The sequence below is a fragment of the Haliotis rufescens genome, unplaced genomic scaffold (genome assembly GCF_023055435.1).
Source record: "Haliotis rufescens isolate VD_foot unplaced genomic scaffold, xgHalRufe1.0.p SCAF_16, whole genome shotgun sequence".
NCBI classification, from domain to species: Eukaryota; Metazoa; Mollusca; class Gastropoda; order Lepetellida; family Haliotidae; genus Haliotis; species Haliotis rufescens.
In genome coordinates, this window is record NW_025963846.1 from 10,428,736 (window position 1) to 10,448,670 (window position 19,935).

At 42.8% G+C, this 19,935-nt stretch overlaps 1 protein-coding gene across 1 annotated transcript; it reads left to right on the top strand.

The window, feature by feature from the left end:
- The first annotated feature begins 879 nt into the window (after positions 1 to 879).
- LOC124134687 (ankyrin-3-like) lies at positions 880 to 18,983 on the top strand. Its single transcript, XM_046499712.2, has 12 exons — positions 880 to 1,119; positions 4,210 to 4,299; positions 5,386 to 5,607; positions 6,584 to 6,712; positions 8,602 to 8,691; positions 9,324 to 9,431; positions 10,959 to 11,078; positions 11,468 to 11,557; positions 14,755 to 14,820; positions 15,872 to 15,985; positions 16,981 to 17,079; positions 17,978 to 18,983. Exons 1-12 carry the CDS (start codon positions 1,066 to 1,068, stop codon positions 18,113 to 18,115), a joined length of 1,320 nt encoding a protein of 439 aa, XP_046355668.2. The 5' UTR covers positions 880 to 1,065; the 3' UTR covers positions 18,116 to 18,983.
- The last annotated feature ends 952 nt before the right edge of the window (positions 18,984 to 19,935 follow it).

Genomic DNA, 19,935 nt, shown 5'->3' on the forward strand with positions numbered 1-19,935 from the left:
CGTCATAAATCTGGAATAGTGTTGACTGCGGCGTTGACAAAACAAAAGTCGTCCCAGTAGAAGTAGCTACAGGAGGAAATAGTGATGAACACTAATGGTATCATATATTGTGAGTCGTGAAGAGCTAAGCCTCGTGATAATTTAAAAGCAAAGACTGCCAGTGGTCCGTGTCTAGTGTATCTTAATAAACAAGACATGGGTTTGCTTTCAGTAGGTAAGACTGGAATAACGCGTAATCCTATTCAGTGGGCTCCCGTCCGTCACACCGATTGTATTTCAAGCTGCCGCTGACATTGTTGATCGTAGCAACCAGTACATTTGCGTGCCCGACTCTCGCCCCCGTTCATCCATTAAGACGGTAGCGGATTAGAAAGGCCATGTTAGGGTTGCGCAAATATGTACAAGAGGTCCCATTCCATGTTAATCCTTTAAAGGGACATGTTAAAATATCCACTATGGTCAAAATTAATAACATAACACGATGACTTCCAAACTAAAGAGTTGTTTTTTTAATCTAATGCAATCTGTATAGATTATTCGGCACATGGTTGATCAATTACAGGCAATAAGGAATCAATAATTATCAGTAGAAACCTGTAGCAGCAAGTTTTCCCACAGTATAATCGATGCGTTAAATACAAACCAGCCCTTAAACAAACAGAACATGGGCTTACAGCTATATTATATTTTTAATAAACAGGTAACATGTTAGTGATTTATCATTGACTATGTGTCTGATAACAGGCAGTGTCTACTACATTACAAGGATGATAACAAAAGCAGCTGAGTTATACCAGTGGCTGGGTTCACAGAGCAGCGTTAAGGTGCACCTATAGAGGGCCTCTTCAATACTTGATAAAGCATTGTAACCACCACAGATCAAACAGGCAATCAAGCACTGGCAGGCCAACACGCACATGTGCCAGCTGGGTTTAATTTGGTAGCCCACGCGAAGGTACCAGCATTGAACTGTTTTTAAATACATGTACTTTATGATGACACTTCGAAGGACCTCGGACCGTTCACGTGCAATGTGGAATGACATAATCCAAGCAGATCGTTGATATGACAGATCCGAAACGGGTACAGTTTGAGAATGACGACTCGAACAGCCAAGTTGTAAGTACGGTGATTCGTTCAACACTGACTGGTTGTATACAGTTGTTGTATATCACGTTACGGTTTATGCGAGAAGGAGACACGAAACTTTATTTGTTTGTCAGTCATTTATATTAGTTTGTGTTACAGTCTACATGTCACATGTCTAATGTATACTTGAAGTATTAACTTGATAATGTCTCATTTTATTGCGGATTAGATACTTACAGGTATTTTGTTGTGTTGGAGACTATGCTATATATGGACGCGTAAGGTGTTTGTTTTACTGATACAGCGATAGAGTGTGTAAACAAGCGTTATTTGTGTGGGGACGTTACCGCCATTGTTTCAAGTTCTTAAACATGATAGGATTAGATTTATGGGTTGGATACATAATGCAATGAACTGTGTAAGCCTCTATCTCCTATTTGTGAGAGTTTTTAAAATATATTGTAGTATACGGTCAGTAAATTACGGTTCAGGAAGCAATATAGAATAGTGGTAGGTACACCCATACCAAGGATAACACGTATCATTTACTCTACTCACTGTCCAGATATATGTCACCTACTTGACACCCTCCCTCCCAACCACCCCCACTGTCTCTGTCTCTCTCTCTGTTTGTCTCTCGATCTCTGTCTCGATCACTGGAGTGTCGATTATATAGCTGAAATATTGCCAAGTATACAACTAGCACAGATCCCTATATGTCAGTGTGTGTCTCTCTCTCTGTGTTAATGTATCCTGCCTGTATAACGGGATCTAACGACTCTGCCAGTGTATTCGCTACATGTTAACAGCCCAGCACAATAGGCCCGAGTCAGTGAACACACCTGAATGAGAGCAGGCAACATGGCGTGAACTGAAGGTGTTAGTCGTTATGTAGGCCTGTTTCCCGGAAACAACGAAACAATATTTGTTCTTTTCTGAAGATAAGTGCGATAATATTAAAAAGGTAATTTAAATAGTAAATAAGTTGATTGCCCTTTGTTATGCCATAATTTGGTAGTTGTGTAAACAACTTGGCTGTTCGAACCCAGGGGCGGTCGGGTAGCCTAGTGGTTAAAGCGTTCGCTCGTCACGCCGAAGACCCGGGTTCGATTCCCGACATGGGTACAATGTGTGAAGTCCATTTCTTGTGTCCCCCGCTGTGATATTGCTGGAATATTGCTAAAAGCGGCGTAAAACCATACTCACTCACTCACTGTTCAAACCCTACACAAAAAGTCAACAACTAAGATCCTTGAATCTTTGAATTGCCGATATTTACAATTATTTTATCAAATAACTGATAGGAACTGTCATGGGTATATTAAGTATATCTACCATCAAATAATTAGACATGAAACGACCTCTTCATTGTTTCTGATCACATTCCAGAGCTACTGTTACCCTTATTCAGGGGAATAGCCTCCCACATCAAGCTGACACGCTGTGATACACCTGACATACTGTTCCATACCCAAGAATCTGTGCCATGAGTATCACCCCACGTTGAAATCACTCAACCGTAAAATGGTGATAGATAAAGAGGACGCGTAGTTTCAAAGTTCTGTACGTTAGTAAGGTTGAAATATTCAATAAAGTTTCCACTGGACTTAAATGATTGGATTACATGTCTTTATAGTGAAATAATTTACAAATGTTTAAAGCATTTGGGAAACATTTAAAACTACGTTGAAAGTCGCATTAAACTAGCATACAGGTGCAGCAAAAAAGATGTTATCCATAAACTAATCATTCATTGTTCTACCACCTTCCAATATAAGCCACATAACATATAATATCAAACTCTAACTTACTTATTTTCTGAAACGACCCGTGAAGATCCGGGGTAGAATAGGTCTTCAGCAACCCATGCTTGCCGTCAAAGTCGACTATGCTTGTCGTAAGGCGACTAATGGGATCGGGTGGTCAGGCTCGCTGACTTGGTTGATGTATGCCATCGTATCCCAATTGCGTGGATCGATACTCATGATGTCAGTCAAGGGATTCTCTTGTCAAGACTCGATTGTTTACAGACCCCCGTGATATAGCTGGAATATTGCTGAGTGCTGCGTTAAACAACAAACAAACAAACAATATGCTGAAACATTTTGTCTCTTGATAAGTAACAAGCAACCGGAAACTGTCCGGGTATGACAACGTGAAAGAGGATTCAAACTCAGTCAACATTATTGCAATGTTGCATGCCTTCAGGCCTCACTAACTCATGCCAATTTCTATGTTTTCTGTCAGTTCGCTGCAAAGTAATTCCCAAATTCCACCATGCGTTTTCATAGTGTGTCAATATAGGTAAGCATAGCAGAGGACGTAACGTCCCGTGGGGTACGTAAGTGTCAGTGAGCCTATATGGCTACCCTATTTCACGCTTGACACATGCTTCGTCGTCTACCTGCATATTGTAGGCGGTGCCTTGTGGGTCTCCTAGGCCAGCAGGGTGTATGTTTGTGTATCACGTAGACTTAAAGGAGGTCCAGACCCGGATTTATTGACAGCCCCAGCACATTTGGTTCAATTCCAAGCCTATCAAAGAAAACCAGCACAGAGCTACCAAACTATGGAATATACACACACATTCAATAGATATAGCCACACACGTAGTATTTATTACTCACACAAATTACTACGACACAATCCCCATAAAGTTTGCATCTTAATGGTAACAATTTCAATGAAATTGAACACAGTAAATTACGCAGCGTGTTACCATTTGTTGCGGTGTGCGTGATTGACTGTTTGGTTATTTCTATTTGAAGTGTGTACACATGGCTTCGCTTCGTAGGTCTCTGCTGGTTTTCCTTAGAAGGCCTGAAATTGTGAAAAGCCCACTTTCGCAATTTGCTGATCAATTTTATTTATGTATTTATAATCAGTTAATAATTATCCTTATTACACAAGACAATGCCTCAATTAAACACAATTAATTACTAGACCTGGACTTGAAAAGGCCACCAGGCCACTTAGCATACCTTCCATTTAAGGTTACATTGTATCCGAATGGTCGGAGAGAGACTGAAATGAAAACGAAAATTAAAAAACCCAAAATGTTTCACTTTAACATATATATATATACTTATTTTAGAGAAGATGCCATCATTTATTTCACAGGAACCACTTTATCGCGCATGTGCGCTGGGATCCATAGACGACATCCGGAACTTCTTTAACAGCAATCCTAAACTAGAAGACCTCTTCTACGTAAGTAGTGGTCTCCTTCATCTGCAGTGATGCTGGTTCATGTCAACAATGAGTGGGTGAGTGAGTTGGGTTTTACGCCGCTTTTAACAGTATTACAGTTATATCACGGCGTGTCAGCTTAATGTGGGAGGAAAGCCCGAAGTGATGCAGAAACCCACGAGCACGGGTATGGTGCTGACAAACCTAGAAACATAATCGGGTCTAACCGGGATTCGAACCCACAATCATAGATTTCTGGCGTGCCCAAGGGACGCAACTCTGCACAGCGAATCGCGGCGCCTTAGACGACTGGGCCACCAGTGGCCCCATGTCAACAATGACCTGAATAGTTGGTATTTAATCATTAGAGGGAAAGACAAAAAAAACACATATAAATATATTTGCTTGCAAAGAGTGAGTGAGTTAAAACAGTTCGCTGAGGTGTGCCAGCAACCTATGATCGTGGGTTCGAATCCAAAACTCGCCCTGTTCATGTTTCCCTGTTTGTCAGCACCATGCACGTGCTCGTGGTAAACGTCTGGGATTGGCACGAATTTGGGTTTCCTGCCACGCCAAGCTGAAATACTTTCGAATCGGCGTTAAATGCCATGAAGTGACGGTGCTTGCTAAAAGAATAGATGTAAAAGTAATATTACTCGTCATGAAAGGGGGCGCGGGTGGTCGAGTCGCTGGGCAGAGTTGCGTACCTTAGACACGCCAGAAACCTATGATTGTGGGTTCGAATCCCGGTTCGCCCCGATTATGTTTCTAGGTTTGTCAGCACCATACCGGTGCTTGTGGGTGTCACCAAAATAGTAAACGTCTAAGACTTGCATCACTTCCCTCCCACATTAGGCTGACACGCCGTGATATAACTGGAATATTGTTAAAAGCCGTGTTAAACCCAACTCATTAACGTAAGGAAAGAATACATGTATTACGTCATCAAGGCATCGTGTTCCTCTGGGTTTTGACTGTCCCAGCAAAATATTTATGTCGTACACAAGAAAAAGTGTCGGTATTCAGTTATACCAAACAGGATTGACAAATGCATCATAGACAAGTGCCTTATTCATTTTCTTATTGCATGGCTTTTGTTGTTACTAGGAAGGGTTGTCTCCCCTGCACGTCGCTATATTGAGTGACCGCAATGACGTCATCGATGTGATAGAAGTCCTCGTCAACAACGGCGTTGACGTGAATGCTCAGACAGAGACGAATAAAGACACAGCACTCCACCTAGCGGTAGAAAACGGAGAATTTCCTCAGAATTATGACGTCATAGTCAAACTAATCGACTGCAAGGCGGATGCTGAAATCCGCAATAAGGTGAGAGGATCTGTCGGCGTGGAGACGTTAGGTGGCGCTCCGCACGGACTATACATTGTACCGTGTGTAATAGGACTGAAGGCTAGCTCACCAGAGTTGCGTCCCTTTGACGTTCAAGAAACCTATGATCATGGTTTCGAATCCAATATTCGTTCTGATTATGTTCCTAGGATTGTCAGCATCATACACGTGCTCATGGGTTTTACAATGGTCATCAACTAGAACCACCATCACTTCTAGCTTTCCTCCCAAATCAAGCTGTAATAGAACTGAAATACTGTTCAAAGCGGCGTTAAACCAAACTCGCTCCTACTGTACGTGACCGCCTCCGTGGTCTAGTGGTAGAGCGTCCGCCCGGAGAGCGGAAGGTCCGGGTTTCTATCCCCGGCCGCGTCATACCAAAAGACGTTAAAAGATGGTACTTGTTGTTACCCTGTCTAGCGCTCGGCATTAAGGGGCTAAAACAAGGACTGGTCGGCTCGGAGTCAGTATACTGTGTCTGAGTGGGGTATCCATGTTAAACTGCGGCATGATATCTCAGCACTATAAATCGGCATCAGTCCGGACTAGTACAAGCAGCCACACACACACACGTGCATGCACGTCGCTATATAAGCGCAATTATCTTGGACGCGACGTTAAACCCACTTTACGTGGAGCCATCGAAATCTCCCCTTGGTCCATTTAGATATATCTAGGGAAGTTTACATCCCTTTTTATCCAGGGTTTCTCTAGCTATCGTTTCTCATTTCTACGACAATCGTGGTCAACAAGGCCGCTACGTGTATGCACACTACTAAAACACCACTGAGGGGCAACGCAGCCAAAAAGTAATATTTATTGTAAATATCATTTCACGTACAAAATAGGTATCCATGGTTACAATTCATCACACGTCAGATGTAGATTGATGCCTTTAAACTGATGGACGCCATTGATTGCCAAGCAGATCATGGTCACTGACGATATTTTTCAGCGCCTTCGCTCCGCCTATGACTGTGCATTAGCTAAAGGCCATGACCTCGTGGCCTCAACGCTGGACGGTTCCAAAAGTAGCAACGAGGTGCAGAATTCCTACCGTGAACGATATGGGGAGAAATATGCCGTGAGTTTTCATTCTTTTACCATGAGTGTTGGAATTCCTCGAAGGATGATGAATAACCCTTTTATAAACACCAGCATGACACATACTAAGTTTACCATTGTTCTGAAGATCTAGGGGTGATCGGGTAACCTAGTGGTTAAAGCGTTCGCTCGTCAAGTTGCAGATCTAGACCCGGGTTCGATTCCTGACATGGGTACAATGTGTGAAGCCCATTTCTGGTGTCCCCCGCCGTGATATTGCTGGAATATTGTTAAAAGCGGCGTAAAACCACATTCACTCTCTCTGAAGAACTAAAATTAGGGTACCCATGTCTAGATTCAGAGCCGTGTTAATTTCTGAAGAAATCTACCTATCGCTTAGCTCTCTTTCATCCCTAGATCGCCGTCGTGGTCTAGTGGTAGAGCGTCTGACCCCAGAGCGGAAGGTCGGATCGATCCCTGGCCGCGTCATACGAAAATACGTTAAAAGACGGTACTTGTTTTTTCGCTGCCCAGAGCTCGGCATGAAGGTCATAAATCAAGGACTGGTCGGCTTGGAGTCTGTATACTGTGTCTGAGTGGGGTATTCATGTTAAAACCGCAGCATGGTATCTCAATGGGCTAGCACTATAAATCTGTCATATGCCCAGCCTAGTGGAAGAAGCCACAAACACACACCTGTGCACGCACGTCGCCGTTTAAGTATCTTTAGAAGTGGCATTTAGAAGTTGGCATGTTTAAGACGGGAGATAATTCTATGGATAGAGTTCTTCGTTACACTGAATGCCATATAAGTACAATAACTTTGAACACGACGTTAAACCCCATTTCACCTCACCTCTTCAAGCCGCCCAGTCAGTGCAGCGTAATTAGTTTCCCGTTACTGACGCCATGTCCCTTATATCACCAGATTGCATGAACCAGACAATCAACTCCGGGTTGTTAGACGAGTTAACTGGTGTATTTATAATCTTGAATTGATTAATGCTCCTCCGGGATTGTTTCCCAGACAGTGTCTATAACCAATGAGGGCCCTGACTGACCATATTGCAACTGAACACGTTTAATCAGTCGCCGTATCAATGCCGATCAGAATGTGTTCTAAGTAACCTCTGATGTTCGTGAGACGCGGACCCGTGAAAATCCGGGGGAGAATACGTCTTCAGCAACCTATGCTTGCCGTGAAAGGAGACTATGCTTGTCGTAAGAGGCGACTAACGGGATTGGGTAGTCAGGCTCTCTGACTTGGTTGATGCGTGGATCCCAATTGCGTGGATCGATGCTCATGATGTCAATCACTGGATTTTCTGGTCCAGACTCGAATATTTACAGACCGCCGTCATATAGCTGGAATATTGTTGAGTGCGTCGTTAAACACCAAACAAACAAACAAACAAACAAACGTAAGACGCGGCGTAATGGATGGGATGGTCAGGCTCGTTAACTTCAAGTTGGTTGACTGTGTGTCAACGTCCCCGATTTGATTGATTCTTGCTCATAATATCAATTTTTGGATTGTCTGGTCCGACACGAATATTTACGGACTGGAATTTGCCGAGCGCGGCGTGTAATCAGCCTGATTTCCTTGCCGCTTTTTTTAAACGAAGGGAACATATTGTTTTAGTTTCAATTATGAATAATTGAGAACAGGAATTTGCGTATGGAAACATTTTTCATCGAAAAGGTTCATATGAAACGCTAGTCGTAAGTGACTTCTAAAGAGAAGAATGAGGTGGACTCTCGGTTTTGGACTCGTCATCCTTCACCGATTTCGTGGGTCGTTGTCCACGTTATCAACTGCCGGTTACATGACCGAGGGTTTGTTATTTATGTGTCTTCACGACATAGCTTGAATGTAGTTGCCTATGGCGTAAAACAACATGCAGTCACTCACTGGCCTCCGTGTTTCAGCCCATCTTGAACAAGGCGGTGTTGGAGAGTGATGAAGACACCATGAAAGAGTACATCAAGAAAGGTGCAGACCCCAACTACATCAACAAGGTACGCTTCCAAGACACAGCATCCATCACAAGTAGTAGGCTCAGGCGATGCCTTTGCACAAGTTAGTGAGTGAGTGAGTTGGGTTTAACGCCGCTTTTAAAAGAATTCCAGTTATATCACGGTGTGTCAGCTTAATGTGGGTGGAAGGCCCGAAGTGATGCAGGTCTTAGACGTTTACCACTTCGGTAAAACCCACGAGCACGGGTATGGTGCTGACAAACCTAGAAACATGATCGCGGCGAACCGGGATTCGAACCCACAATCATAGGTTTCTGGCGTGTACAAGGGACGCAACTCCACACAGCGAATTTCGGCGCAAAAGACGACTGGGCCAGCCGTGCCCTTCTCTGCACAAGTATAAAGCGCGCTGGCGCAGATTTATTTTTCTAGGTTTACAATCAGAAGGGCAAGGTGACTCGAGAAAATATATTCCGAGTCAAAAGAAATTTGTTTCAGCCAGAGTCTGGCTTTGTTGTTGATGTTAAATAAGAATGCTTCTTTCAAGAGCCATGAAACGAATGGTGAAAATAATCACACGCAACATGTGACTGTTTATAGCAGTATTAACTTAAACATTCTAATGTATGGCTTCTTACTATTGCTATAATCCTATCCGAAATGCATGTCTTCAGTTTGGCGCCGGCGCTATCCACTATGCACTCACTCGATGTACACTTCCTGTCATGCGCGTGCTGGACATGCTTATATCCGCTGGGGCGGATGTTGATCTCAGGGATGATGTAAGTATCATTAAAACTACCTGTGTTGCTGCTAAGCTGCAGTTCTTGATAATAATTGTACGGCAAGGCAAACACAGGGGGATCTGAATTCTTTGATTTGATCAACAAAATGATTAAATGCTCTTTTCACTGGATTTTCTGGTCCATCACTTGATTGTCTGGTTTGTTTAGGTCGCCGTCGCACTTTACTGCGGACAATCGAGACTTGTTATTCTCTGACGTTGACGTTTTTTGGTATATTGTATAACACGGTTTTATCATAAAAACCTAACATATTTTGCTCGATCCTTTGTTTGTTTAACGACGAACTCAGAAATAGGCCAGCTATTTGACGGCGGTTTGTAAAAAATCGAGTCTAGACCAGACAATCCAGTGAATGACATCATGAACATCGATCCACGCAATTGGGATACGATGACATGCATCAACCGAGTCAACGGGTCTGACCACCCGATCCCGTTAGTCGCCTTTTACGACAAGCATAGTCGCCTTTGACGGCAAGCATGGGTTGCTGAAGACCTATTCTACCCCGGATCTCCACGGGTCGCTCGATCCTTTGAATTAGTACTCAACTAAGAGCAAACTGTTTCCGACAAATGTCCTATTGGAGGAGACGTGTTTGTCCCAATTGGCCTAAGAGACTACTAAGACTGCTATATTTTGTTTGTATTCCTTAGTTGTGCTCTTTGTCATGTCAGGAGCCGCTGGTCTTGGGTTAAAGCCAAGATTTGAATGCTCCTCTCTCAATCTCAGCTGTCGAACTGAGACGTTGCTCAGACCTGTTTGTGGTTTAAAGTCATTTTTATGTAAATCGTACTGACCCCGAGTATTATATTTACCATATGAAGAGTGGGGTCTCCAAGTATTATATTTACGGTGTGTAGAGTAGGGTCCCAAAGTATTATATTCACCACATGAAAAGTAGGATCCCCAAGGCTTATATTTACCATATGAAGAGTAGGGTCTCCAAGTATTATATTTACGGTGTGTAGAGTAGGGTCCCAAAGTATTATATTCACCACATGAAAAGTAGGATCCCCAAGGCTTATATTTACCATATGAAGAGTAGGGTCTCCAAGTATTATATTTACGGTGTATAGAGTAGGGTCCCAAAGTATTATATTCACCACATGAAAGGTAGGATCCCCAAGGCTTATATTTACCATATGAAGAGTAGGGTCTCCAAGTATTATATTTACCATGTGAAGAGTAGTGACTCCTAGTATTATATTTACCCCGTGAAGAGTAGTGACTCCCAGCATTATATTTACCCCGTGAAGAGTAGTGACTCCCAGCATTATATTTACCATGTGAAGAGTAGTGACTTCCAGTATTATATTTACCATGTGAAGAGTAGTGACTTCCAGTATTATATTTACCCCGTGAAGAGGAGTGACTTCCAGTATTATATTTACCATGTGAAGAGTAGTGACTCCTAGCATAATATTTACCATGTGAAGAGTAGTGACTCCCAGTATCATATTTACTATGCGATGTAATCCAGAGATAATCGGAGACTTCTTTCAGGAAGGGGACAGTGCTCTTAACCTGGCCATCAAGAGCGAAGATCTCCGTAAGAGTGGCCAGATGATGCCAGTGGTCAACCTCCTCCTCGAGTGTGGTGCCGATATCACCTTTAAAGATCTGGTAGGCTTTGCCCGAGCTGCATTATTTAAATGCTCTGATAGGATTAGGTTATGTATGTGTAACTGTATTGAACACTGCAAAATTCGTAATAGTGTTGGGAAGGGGTGGGGTTAACGAAAGAATATTTTGTTGGTATTTAAGTGCAAGCAGTTACTAACAAGCGCACCTCCGGGTATTGTGTTATGATAAATCTATTTAGTACGAAAGTATCTGTTATTTTGTTGTCACTGGTGTGTCCTGGGGGCAGGATAGGCTCACCTTGCCGTAAACACCTGGTATCATCACCATTTGATAGAGGTTCATAAAGAAATGCTTATGATATGGTCGGATTTAGCAGAGATTTCTTACGATTATTATTATTGTTGTTGTTGTTATTATTATTATTACAGGACGGCAAGGATGCGCTCAAGCTGGCCAAGGAGAAACAATACAGCGATGTAGTTGCTGTGCTGACCAAGTCCCAGTCGGAACACCCCAGGGTACGTAAAACATGCAAGACCTTATGTTATTTTTAGTTAATTGGGTTATGGATTTGCCCCCAAACCGATAGTCGAAACAAAGTCAATATTTTAAAAATACTGCTTTCCTAAAACTAGTGTTGTTGGAGCTACATGAAAAAAAACCGATAAATAAATGAAAAGTTGTTTTGGCTTTTTACTTTTCATTGGTTGGTTTACAAACTGTTTGTCCAAAGCTCAATGTAGGTGACCAATCAGTTCTTTTCGGATTGCAACATCAAACCTAACATACAGTTCATGAATAAAGAATAAAGAATAAACCAGTGTTAAATTGACAGGACGTTAAGTTCAGTGTTGGCAGTGTGGGTGTGGCACTTATCCCAGCAAATCTTTGTCCACACCCACAAATATCTGCAAGAGTCGAGGAGAACACCAATCAGTGTATCTACCTTGTGCTACCGTGTGTCCATTGTCAACTCCGGTAGTTTTAGAACCATGGCAGAGGATTGGTCCCACGGATACATGTCGTTAATAATCACATGGCTCGCACGTTCCTTGGCGATACCCGATTGTGAATGAGTGGCCCCCAAACCATATTTTGTTCCTTAAAAGTTTTATTTTGTAGACCAACTAATAAACTATAATATGCCTCAGAGAAATGTTTTAACGGTCTCGGGGGGGGGGGGGGGGGGGGACGACTTCCGACATTTGTTATTTTCGGAGAACGACGGATCCATAAACCAAGTTTAAGAAAAACACCTACAATCCCCCAAATATGTCAGTTAAAATATCTTCAGTTAGAAATTGTTGGATATCCTTTGTAATGAATGTGAACTGTGTGTGATACACTTCCTGTGACATAAGGTATTCACTAACACGGAATGTGCGGTCAACTCCAGTAAAATACATGTTATACTGCATGCGTAATATAGGAAGGTGAACAAAACCCCGAGCCCTCTCCGGAGAGTATTCCGGAGCCATCTCCGGAGCCAGGACCGGCGACCTCTCCGGTTCCAAAACCGGAAACAATTCCATCACCGGAACCGGAAGTGAGTATGGTGCAAGTGAATAACCGCCTGCGACGTCTAACCTCCTCTCTCTCCGTGTGATGTAATACATCGGGTTCTACTTAAAAGGATGGCCTCCGTTTGAATATTTCTCTCTAACAGAGTCATTAACACTTACTTAATACATGTATATTATGTTTTTGTTTTGTTTTAGTTGAAACCAGCCTTTATTTACAGTGTGATGCACATTATTTTGTTTATATAGAAGTGTTGCACATATCATTTATGCATGGGGGGGGGGGGGGGGGGGGGGGGGGGGACGACTTCCGACATTTGTTATTTTCGGAGAACGACGGATCCATAAACCAAGTTTAAGAAAAACACCTACAATCCCCCAAATATGTCAGTTAAAATATCTTCAGTTAGAAATTGTTGGATATCCTTTGTAATGAATGTGAACTGTGTGTGATACACTTCCTGTGACATAAGGTATTCACTAACACGGAATGTGCGGTCAACTCCAGTAAAATACATGTTATACTGCATGCGTAATATAGGAAGGTGAACAAAACCCCGAGCCCTCTCCGGAGAGTATTCCGGAGCCATCTCCGGAGCCAGGACCGGCGACCTCTCCGGTTCCAAAACCGGAAACAATTCCATCACCGGAACCGGAAGTGAGTATGGTGCAAGTGAATAACCGCCTGCGACGTCTAACCTCCTCTCTCTCCGTGTGATGTAATACATCGGGTTCTACTTAAAAGGATGGCCTCCGTTTGAATATTTCTCTCTAACAGAGTCATTAACACTTACTTAATACATGTATATTATGTTTTTGTTTTGTTTTAGTTGAAACCAGCCTTTATTTACAGTGTGATGCACATTATTTTGTTTATATAGAAGTGTTGCACATATCATTTATGCATGATATATTGTAACTGTTATGTTATTGAAAGCATGTCTTACAGTGTGATGCACGGTGTTGTTATAAGTAGTGTACTTATCGTTTTTTGCATTATTTGTTATACTAACGCTTATTTGTTGATAATAATCCAATAAACAACTGTGATTGTATTGGTAACCTTACCCTAAGATTCTGTTTGTTTTCTTAACTTATTCAAAAGAGCCACTAGCTCTGAATGTAATGCTTTTATATGATACCGCCATGTTTTACCCCGATTTGAATACCTCTTTGGAGCTTCATTCATGAGTCGAATGTGTGTCTGTGTGTTGGACGTGTGTGACCGATGTGTGGCCGAGTGGTCTGCAGTGTCGCAATTTGCTGTACATAATTGCTTCCCTTAAGCTGAACCGCTGGTCGAGGGCTCGAATCCCGACTATGATCCTTGGTATGACCCATGAAGATCCGGGGTAGAATAGCTCTTCAGCAACCCATGCTTGTCGTAAAAGGCGACTAACGGAATCGGGTGGTCAGACTAGCTGACTCGATTGATGCATGTTATCGTATCCTAATTGCGTGGACCGATGCTCATGATGTCAATCACTGGATTGTCTGGTACAGACTCGATTTTTCACAAACCGCCGTCATATAGCCCAGTTTTAGGGTGATATACTGCCATCATATTTCATCTGTGTAACGGGTATCAGTTTTTATCATATAATGGGTAGGTTTCTCGGCAGGATAAAACCAACGGATAAAAACGATATCCGTTGGGGTCGCCAAGGCTCGCTAAATACAACGTTTATTCCTAATGCAGGATATTTACCATCCCCAAACACACTCGCTTGATAACCTCTATATCTTTCAAGGTCAATAAAATTGATTATCATTAAGGGTAATATTTCCGATGTAATCGATTGTCGGAGCACGGTGATACTGCACGTCTTGAGCATTTTAGTTAGCCTCCGTCTTGCCACTTCAGAATATACTTAGACCATGTAAGTCATCTACACGATAAATGGCAAATCACACATGAATTTCTCTTGCCGCCGCTTGTAGTGACACCGGTAGGCCGTGGAGATTCCCAGTAGGAACAGGTCCCCAGTACCCTGTGCTTGTCGTAGGAGGTGGGTACAATGGATAAGGTGGTCAGCCCGCCGTCATATAGCTGGAATAGTGCCGAGTTAAACAAATACAGGCAATCCCAGCCGTTCACGCACATCAAACTGATTGTTTTAAATGGTGAGAATAAAATAATTATGTGACCATGGTTTTAGAGATTTTTCTTAACATTTTACAATTAAATATTTCAGCATGTGGTCGTGGAAGCAGTGGAAGACACACGTGAAACTGATGGCAACGTGAACACTGCGAATGAGGTATGTCCAACAATCGCATCGGCACAAAAAAGCGACTCAATATATTTAATAGAGAGGTTACAAAAGTGAACTGTGTACACAGATGGCATAGTGACGTTGTGCCGTCGATGGCGAAGGGCTGGCGTTGGACTTCCACTGGTGGCACAACCATGACGTTTGTTTGTCGATGTAACGTGGGGCCAACAACGGTTTGATGTAAACATGCAGCAGTAACTCTATGATGCAGACTGGCCACACAACGGGGGACCGAAAAACTGGAGACGTTTCGGGTGGAAATGTAATAGATGTTGGGACAAAAACTTTGTTGAAGGCCGTTGGATTTCTGGGTAGAATTGGTGACCAGCAATTTCTGCTGGTCGTAAGAGGCGACCAAATGGATCGGGTGGTCAGGATTCGGTGACTTGGTTGATGCCGTGTCATAGTACCCCGACGGCGTAGCATTTTTCACGATATCAATCACGGGATTGTCTGGACCAGGTTCAATTATTTACAGGCCGCGTTATATAATTATAATATTGCGGCGTTAAACAACAATAAAACATACTAACAAAAGAAAGTAATTTGGATGGTTTCTTTCTGCATCACATGATGTTCACTTAAGGAAGGTCACTTAAGTTAAACTTACCTTTCTAAAATGACGGATAAAATGTGGGAAAGGGCCAACATTGGTTGCCTACAAATATTCAGTTACAATATGTTGAAGGTCCCAGAAACATCAAGTCGATAGTGATCTTTTAAATGATTAATTGTACAGTTGATCGGGTATATTCTGCCAACTGAAATGCCATTACTTGTAATCATTATTCGTACAATGTTAATGTCGTTTTATAAAACACATATCGTCATATCCATTCTCTCTTGGGGTAATAAGTGGGATTTCGTTTTGTTTGTTTCTGTTTTGTGATTTATTGCAACAATATTTGTTTCACCATGCCCCAGCGCGAATTTCTATCAGATTTGACATTTTATTTCTATACAAAAAAACAGAAGAGCATTACGATACAGGCCCCACAAAGTATGATGAAGAGATCATTCCCAATGTACATTGCAGGACGGACTGTATCCGATTCACCAGGCCGTGTTGAAGGACGATCCTGAAGAGAGGCAGAAGTTGTTGGAGACGTTGACGGAAGCAGGCGCCGATGTCAACGTTGTTGTAAAGGGGGTGAGGAGTGGAGAACGCAAATATCTGAAAAATACATATGTAGAGAAACGTCGTCCTCGGGATCATAGAATGAACTCATGTTGAATTTTACTAGTCCGAGAAAAACAAATCTGATTCCGGAATGCTGGAAAATATGACAAAGAAATCTTCAGCTGAAGAGTTGAAGCGTCCTTCGGCGTGTGGTAGTGTCATCTCTGTGGTCGCTCCTTCTTATTTCTACACGTAACGGCTTGGTTCGGCGTGGGGGCACGGGTGGCCCAGTCATCTAAGGCGCCGCGATTCGCTGTGCAGAGTTGCGTCCCTTGGGCACGCCAGAAACCTATGATTGTGGGTTCGAATCCCGGTTCGCAGCGATTATGTTTCTAGGTTTGTCAGCACCATACCCGTGCTCGTGGGTTTCACCGAAGTGGTCAACGTCTGAGACCTGCATCACTTCGGGCTTTCCTCGCACATTAAGCTGACACGCCGTGATATAACTGGAATACTGTTAAAAGCGGCGTTAAACCCAACTCACTCACTCACTCACTTGGTTCGTCGTGGATACTTGATTGGTTTGGTTGCTCTCGGTTCTATTATAGGATTAATACCACCACGACTTTTTATTGGGACATATCCTACCATACTCTTTGATCATTCATGTTTTTTTATCAATCAATGCATGATACGCTAGGAAACTCGATCAATCTTGTTACCAAATTGTTATGAAATTGGAAATGTTGCTCGCACATATTTACATGTTATAAATGTTTTTGGAAAATGGGAATGGTCTATAATTCATGTGTTATTGAAGACGCGAATAAGATGAATATGTGATTGTATCAGATTACGTCAAGAAAACCCCATGTTTTTACGCTATTAGTAGCAGAATTAAACATATGCTCGACATAATCCTTTGCTAAAACGACACTACACATCGTTAATTAGTACGATATGATTCAATGGTAAACACTGGTATGCCAACATTCTATGTTAAAGCTTAGCGTCATATGTTACAGCTTGGGACGACACCTCTCCATCTGGCCGCGGACAAGAATAGGGTCGACTCTGTGAAATTCCTGCTGGAACATGGTGCGGACAAGACTAAGAAGACACTGGTAGGTCTTTGTATAGGCAGATGTAAAACCACAGGCATTCCTCGCTGAATTTATATCGCCTATTCAACCGAACGGGCTTGTGGAATAATTACTATAACACTAACTATGTTCTTACTACTATATTCTTCCACTGGGGATATGAATGGTTGTGCTTCATGTGTTGTTTAACGCCGCACTCAGCAATATTCCAGTCATATAGAACTGCGGCTTCTGTGCTTCGTGAGTGAGTGAGTGAGTGATTGAGTTGCGTTTACCGCCGCTATTTTAGTTTAATCACGACGTGTGGGGGGAAACCTGGAGTGGTGCAGCTGGGAGGTGCATGTCACCTAGGCGAAACCCACGATCACGGCATGGTGCCAGCATACCAATGATCATAATCATGGCCAATCAGGGATTCGAGCAATGGTATGTACCGCTGCACAGTCAAGACAATATCATGGGGTATGGGGAGTGTTGCAGACCTACAGGGCAACAGCAGGCTAAAGAAGTTAAAACAAAGAGCCATGTTTTAAGCTTTTCATGTACAGAAATCTGAGTGTAAACTGGAGGGGGCTGAGCTCTTAAGCTGTAAAAAGCTAGAATGCGGGTACAACCCTTCAATGGTAAATATGTGCATTGCCAAACTATACACGGACAGTTGAGAACATGTTAAAATAGGTCTTCAGCAACCCCTGCTTGTAAGAGACGACTAACGGGATCGGGAGGACAGGCTCGCTGACTTGGTTGATGCTTGTCATTGGTCCCAATTACATAGATAGGTGCTAATGGTGTCAATCACTGTATTGTCTGCTGTAGACTCGGATTATTTACAGACCGCCGTCATATAGCTGGAATATTGGGTGGCGTTAAACAAAAAACAAACAAAACATGTTTACTCCTCTCATTGATAACCCTACAGATTGGCAAAACGGCGTTTGACATGGCGTCCGACAAACAGCACACCGAGGCGATGGAGCTGCTTGGGGACCGCCATGACATCGTCCAGGACAAGTGGAAGAAGGGGGCCAAGAAGTCCAGCTCCTGCAGCATATTATGACCCGAAGACCCGGATCACGACCTCCCCAAGTGCAATCCCCATGCTCCACGTCCAGGGGCGTTTGTGATATTGAAGTGTGAGCCCCTGTTACAGCACTAACTCTCATGTTTACAATATACTGCCTGGGAGTATACGGTCTGACGTACCCTCTGTGTAACCGTGTACACCCCTACTTGAAAACAAAGGATTCGAAGCCTTTGTTTGTAGCAAAATTTGCTGTCAAACTCCAGACAAAATGTATATGTTTAGGCATCTAAAATCAATGTTAATATAGTGAGTGAGTGAGTGAGTATGGTTTTACGACGCTTTTAACAATATTCCAGCAATATCACGGCGGGGGACACCAGAAATGGGCTTCACACATTGTACCCATGTCGGGAATCGAACCCGGGTCTTCAGCGTGACGAGCGAACGCTTTAACCACTAGGCTACCCGACCGCCCAATGTTAATATACATCATGCGACGCCGTTTCGCAGAAGGGAGCTTGAATGTTGCGAGTACAATTTATTTTCTGGGTACATGGAAATTTATCAAAGCGTCATTGACCAATAAAATTCAAGTATTTTACATGAAAGGTAAGATAAGTGGTGATTAAGTGGGGTTTGACGCGGCATTTTGCAATATTCCAGCAATATGGCGGTGATGGGTGTTGGAGGCCAGAAATGGCGATCACACATCGTACAAATGTGAGGAATCGAGTCGGGGCGTTTACTGCTTGCCTACCCCACCGTCTAGGATGTTAAGTGAGGGTGGAATTGAGTGAAGAGCGTAGAAGGTGATAATAATTAAGACAATGAGTGCTTGTTGTTTGGCTGCGCTTTTAAGATTTGAACTGACAAGCGATATAAATATCGTGTAAACAATCCATCCAGCCTAGTCCTCCATACCAACCCATTAGTGGTTGTGGTGTTTGAGAAAGAAGACAACAAGCCACTGATATACTGGTTTTTTTCGTCAATGACAATCCTGTGATACTTCATTATGTTGTTTGTTTGTTGCTTAACGCCGTACTCAGCAATAGTTCATCTATATGACTGTAAACAATAGCCTGGGCAAGACAATCCAGTGATTGACATCATGATCATCGATCTACGCAATGGGGATGCGATGACATGCACCCGATTCCGCTTGTCGCCTCTTACGACAAGCATGGGTTACTAAAGACCAATTCTCACCAGGATCTTCACGGGTCTATATTATGTAACTGGGGAGTTGGATCACCATTGGCTGCAGCAAACAGCAAAGACATTGATCCCACAGTTCCCACAATGCGTGCCGCTATTACATGGACAGATGTACATCCGTCCATCTCGAGAAGTTCCAATGACACGCCGCCAAGTGACAATGGTTTCTGTATACTCATTGTATATATTATATATATTATAAATATTAAATTGTAAATTATTTATACCGGTGTATGTTAATGTAAATAATTGAGTAAGGAAATAAATATTTTCCCCAAAAGTGCTTCTATCGGTATTTTGTTCCCGTTCCCATCCTTTACCGTTTCTGGTATGATTTTGCAGCAGGGTGGGGTGGGGGGCGGTTCTTGACAAGGGTACCGTCGTTTTGTACCCAACAACATATTTACATGTATCCAGCACACATCGATTTTGTGTATATGGAGAAAAGGGTGTATATTGTTTGCTTCTTGATCTGGGCCCCGTTCCTCAAAGCGATCTTAGCGCTAAGGTGATCGTAAGTCCCATACTGTAACATAGGTTTACGATCATCGTAGCGCTAAGATCGCTTTAAGGAACGGAGCTCTGGTGTGATTTGCGCTGCTCAAGCAGGACATCTGAGCCCTGTTCCACAAAGG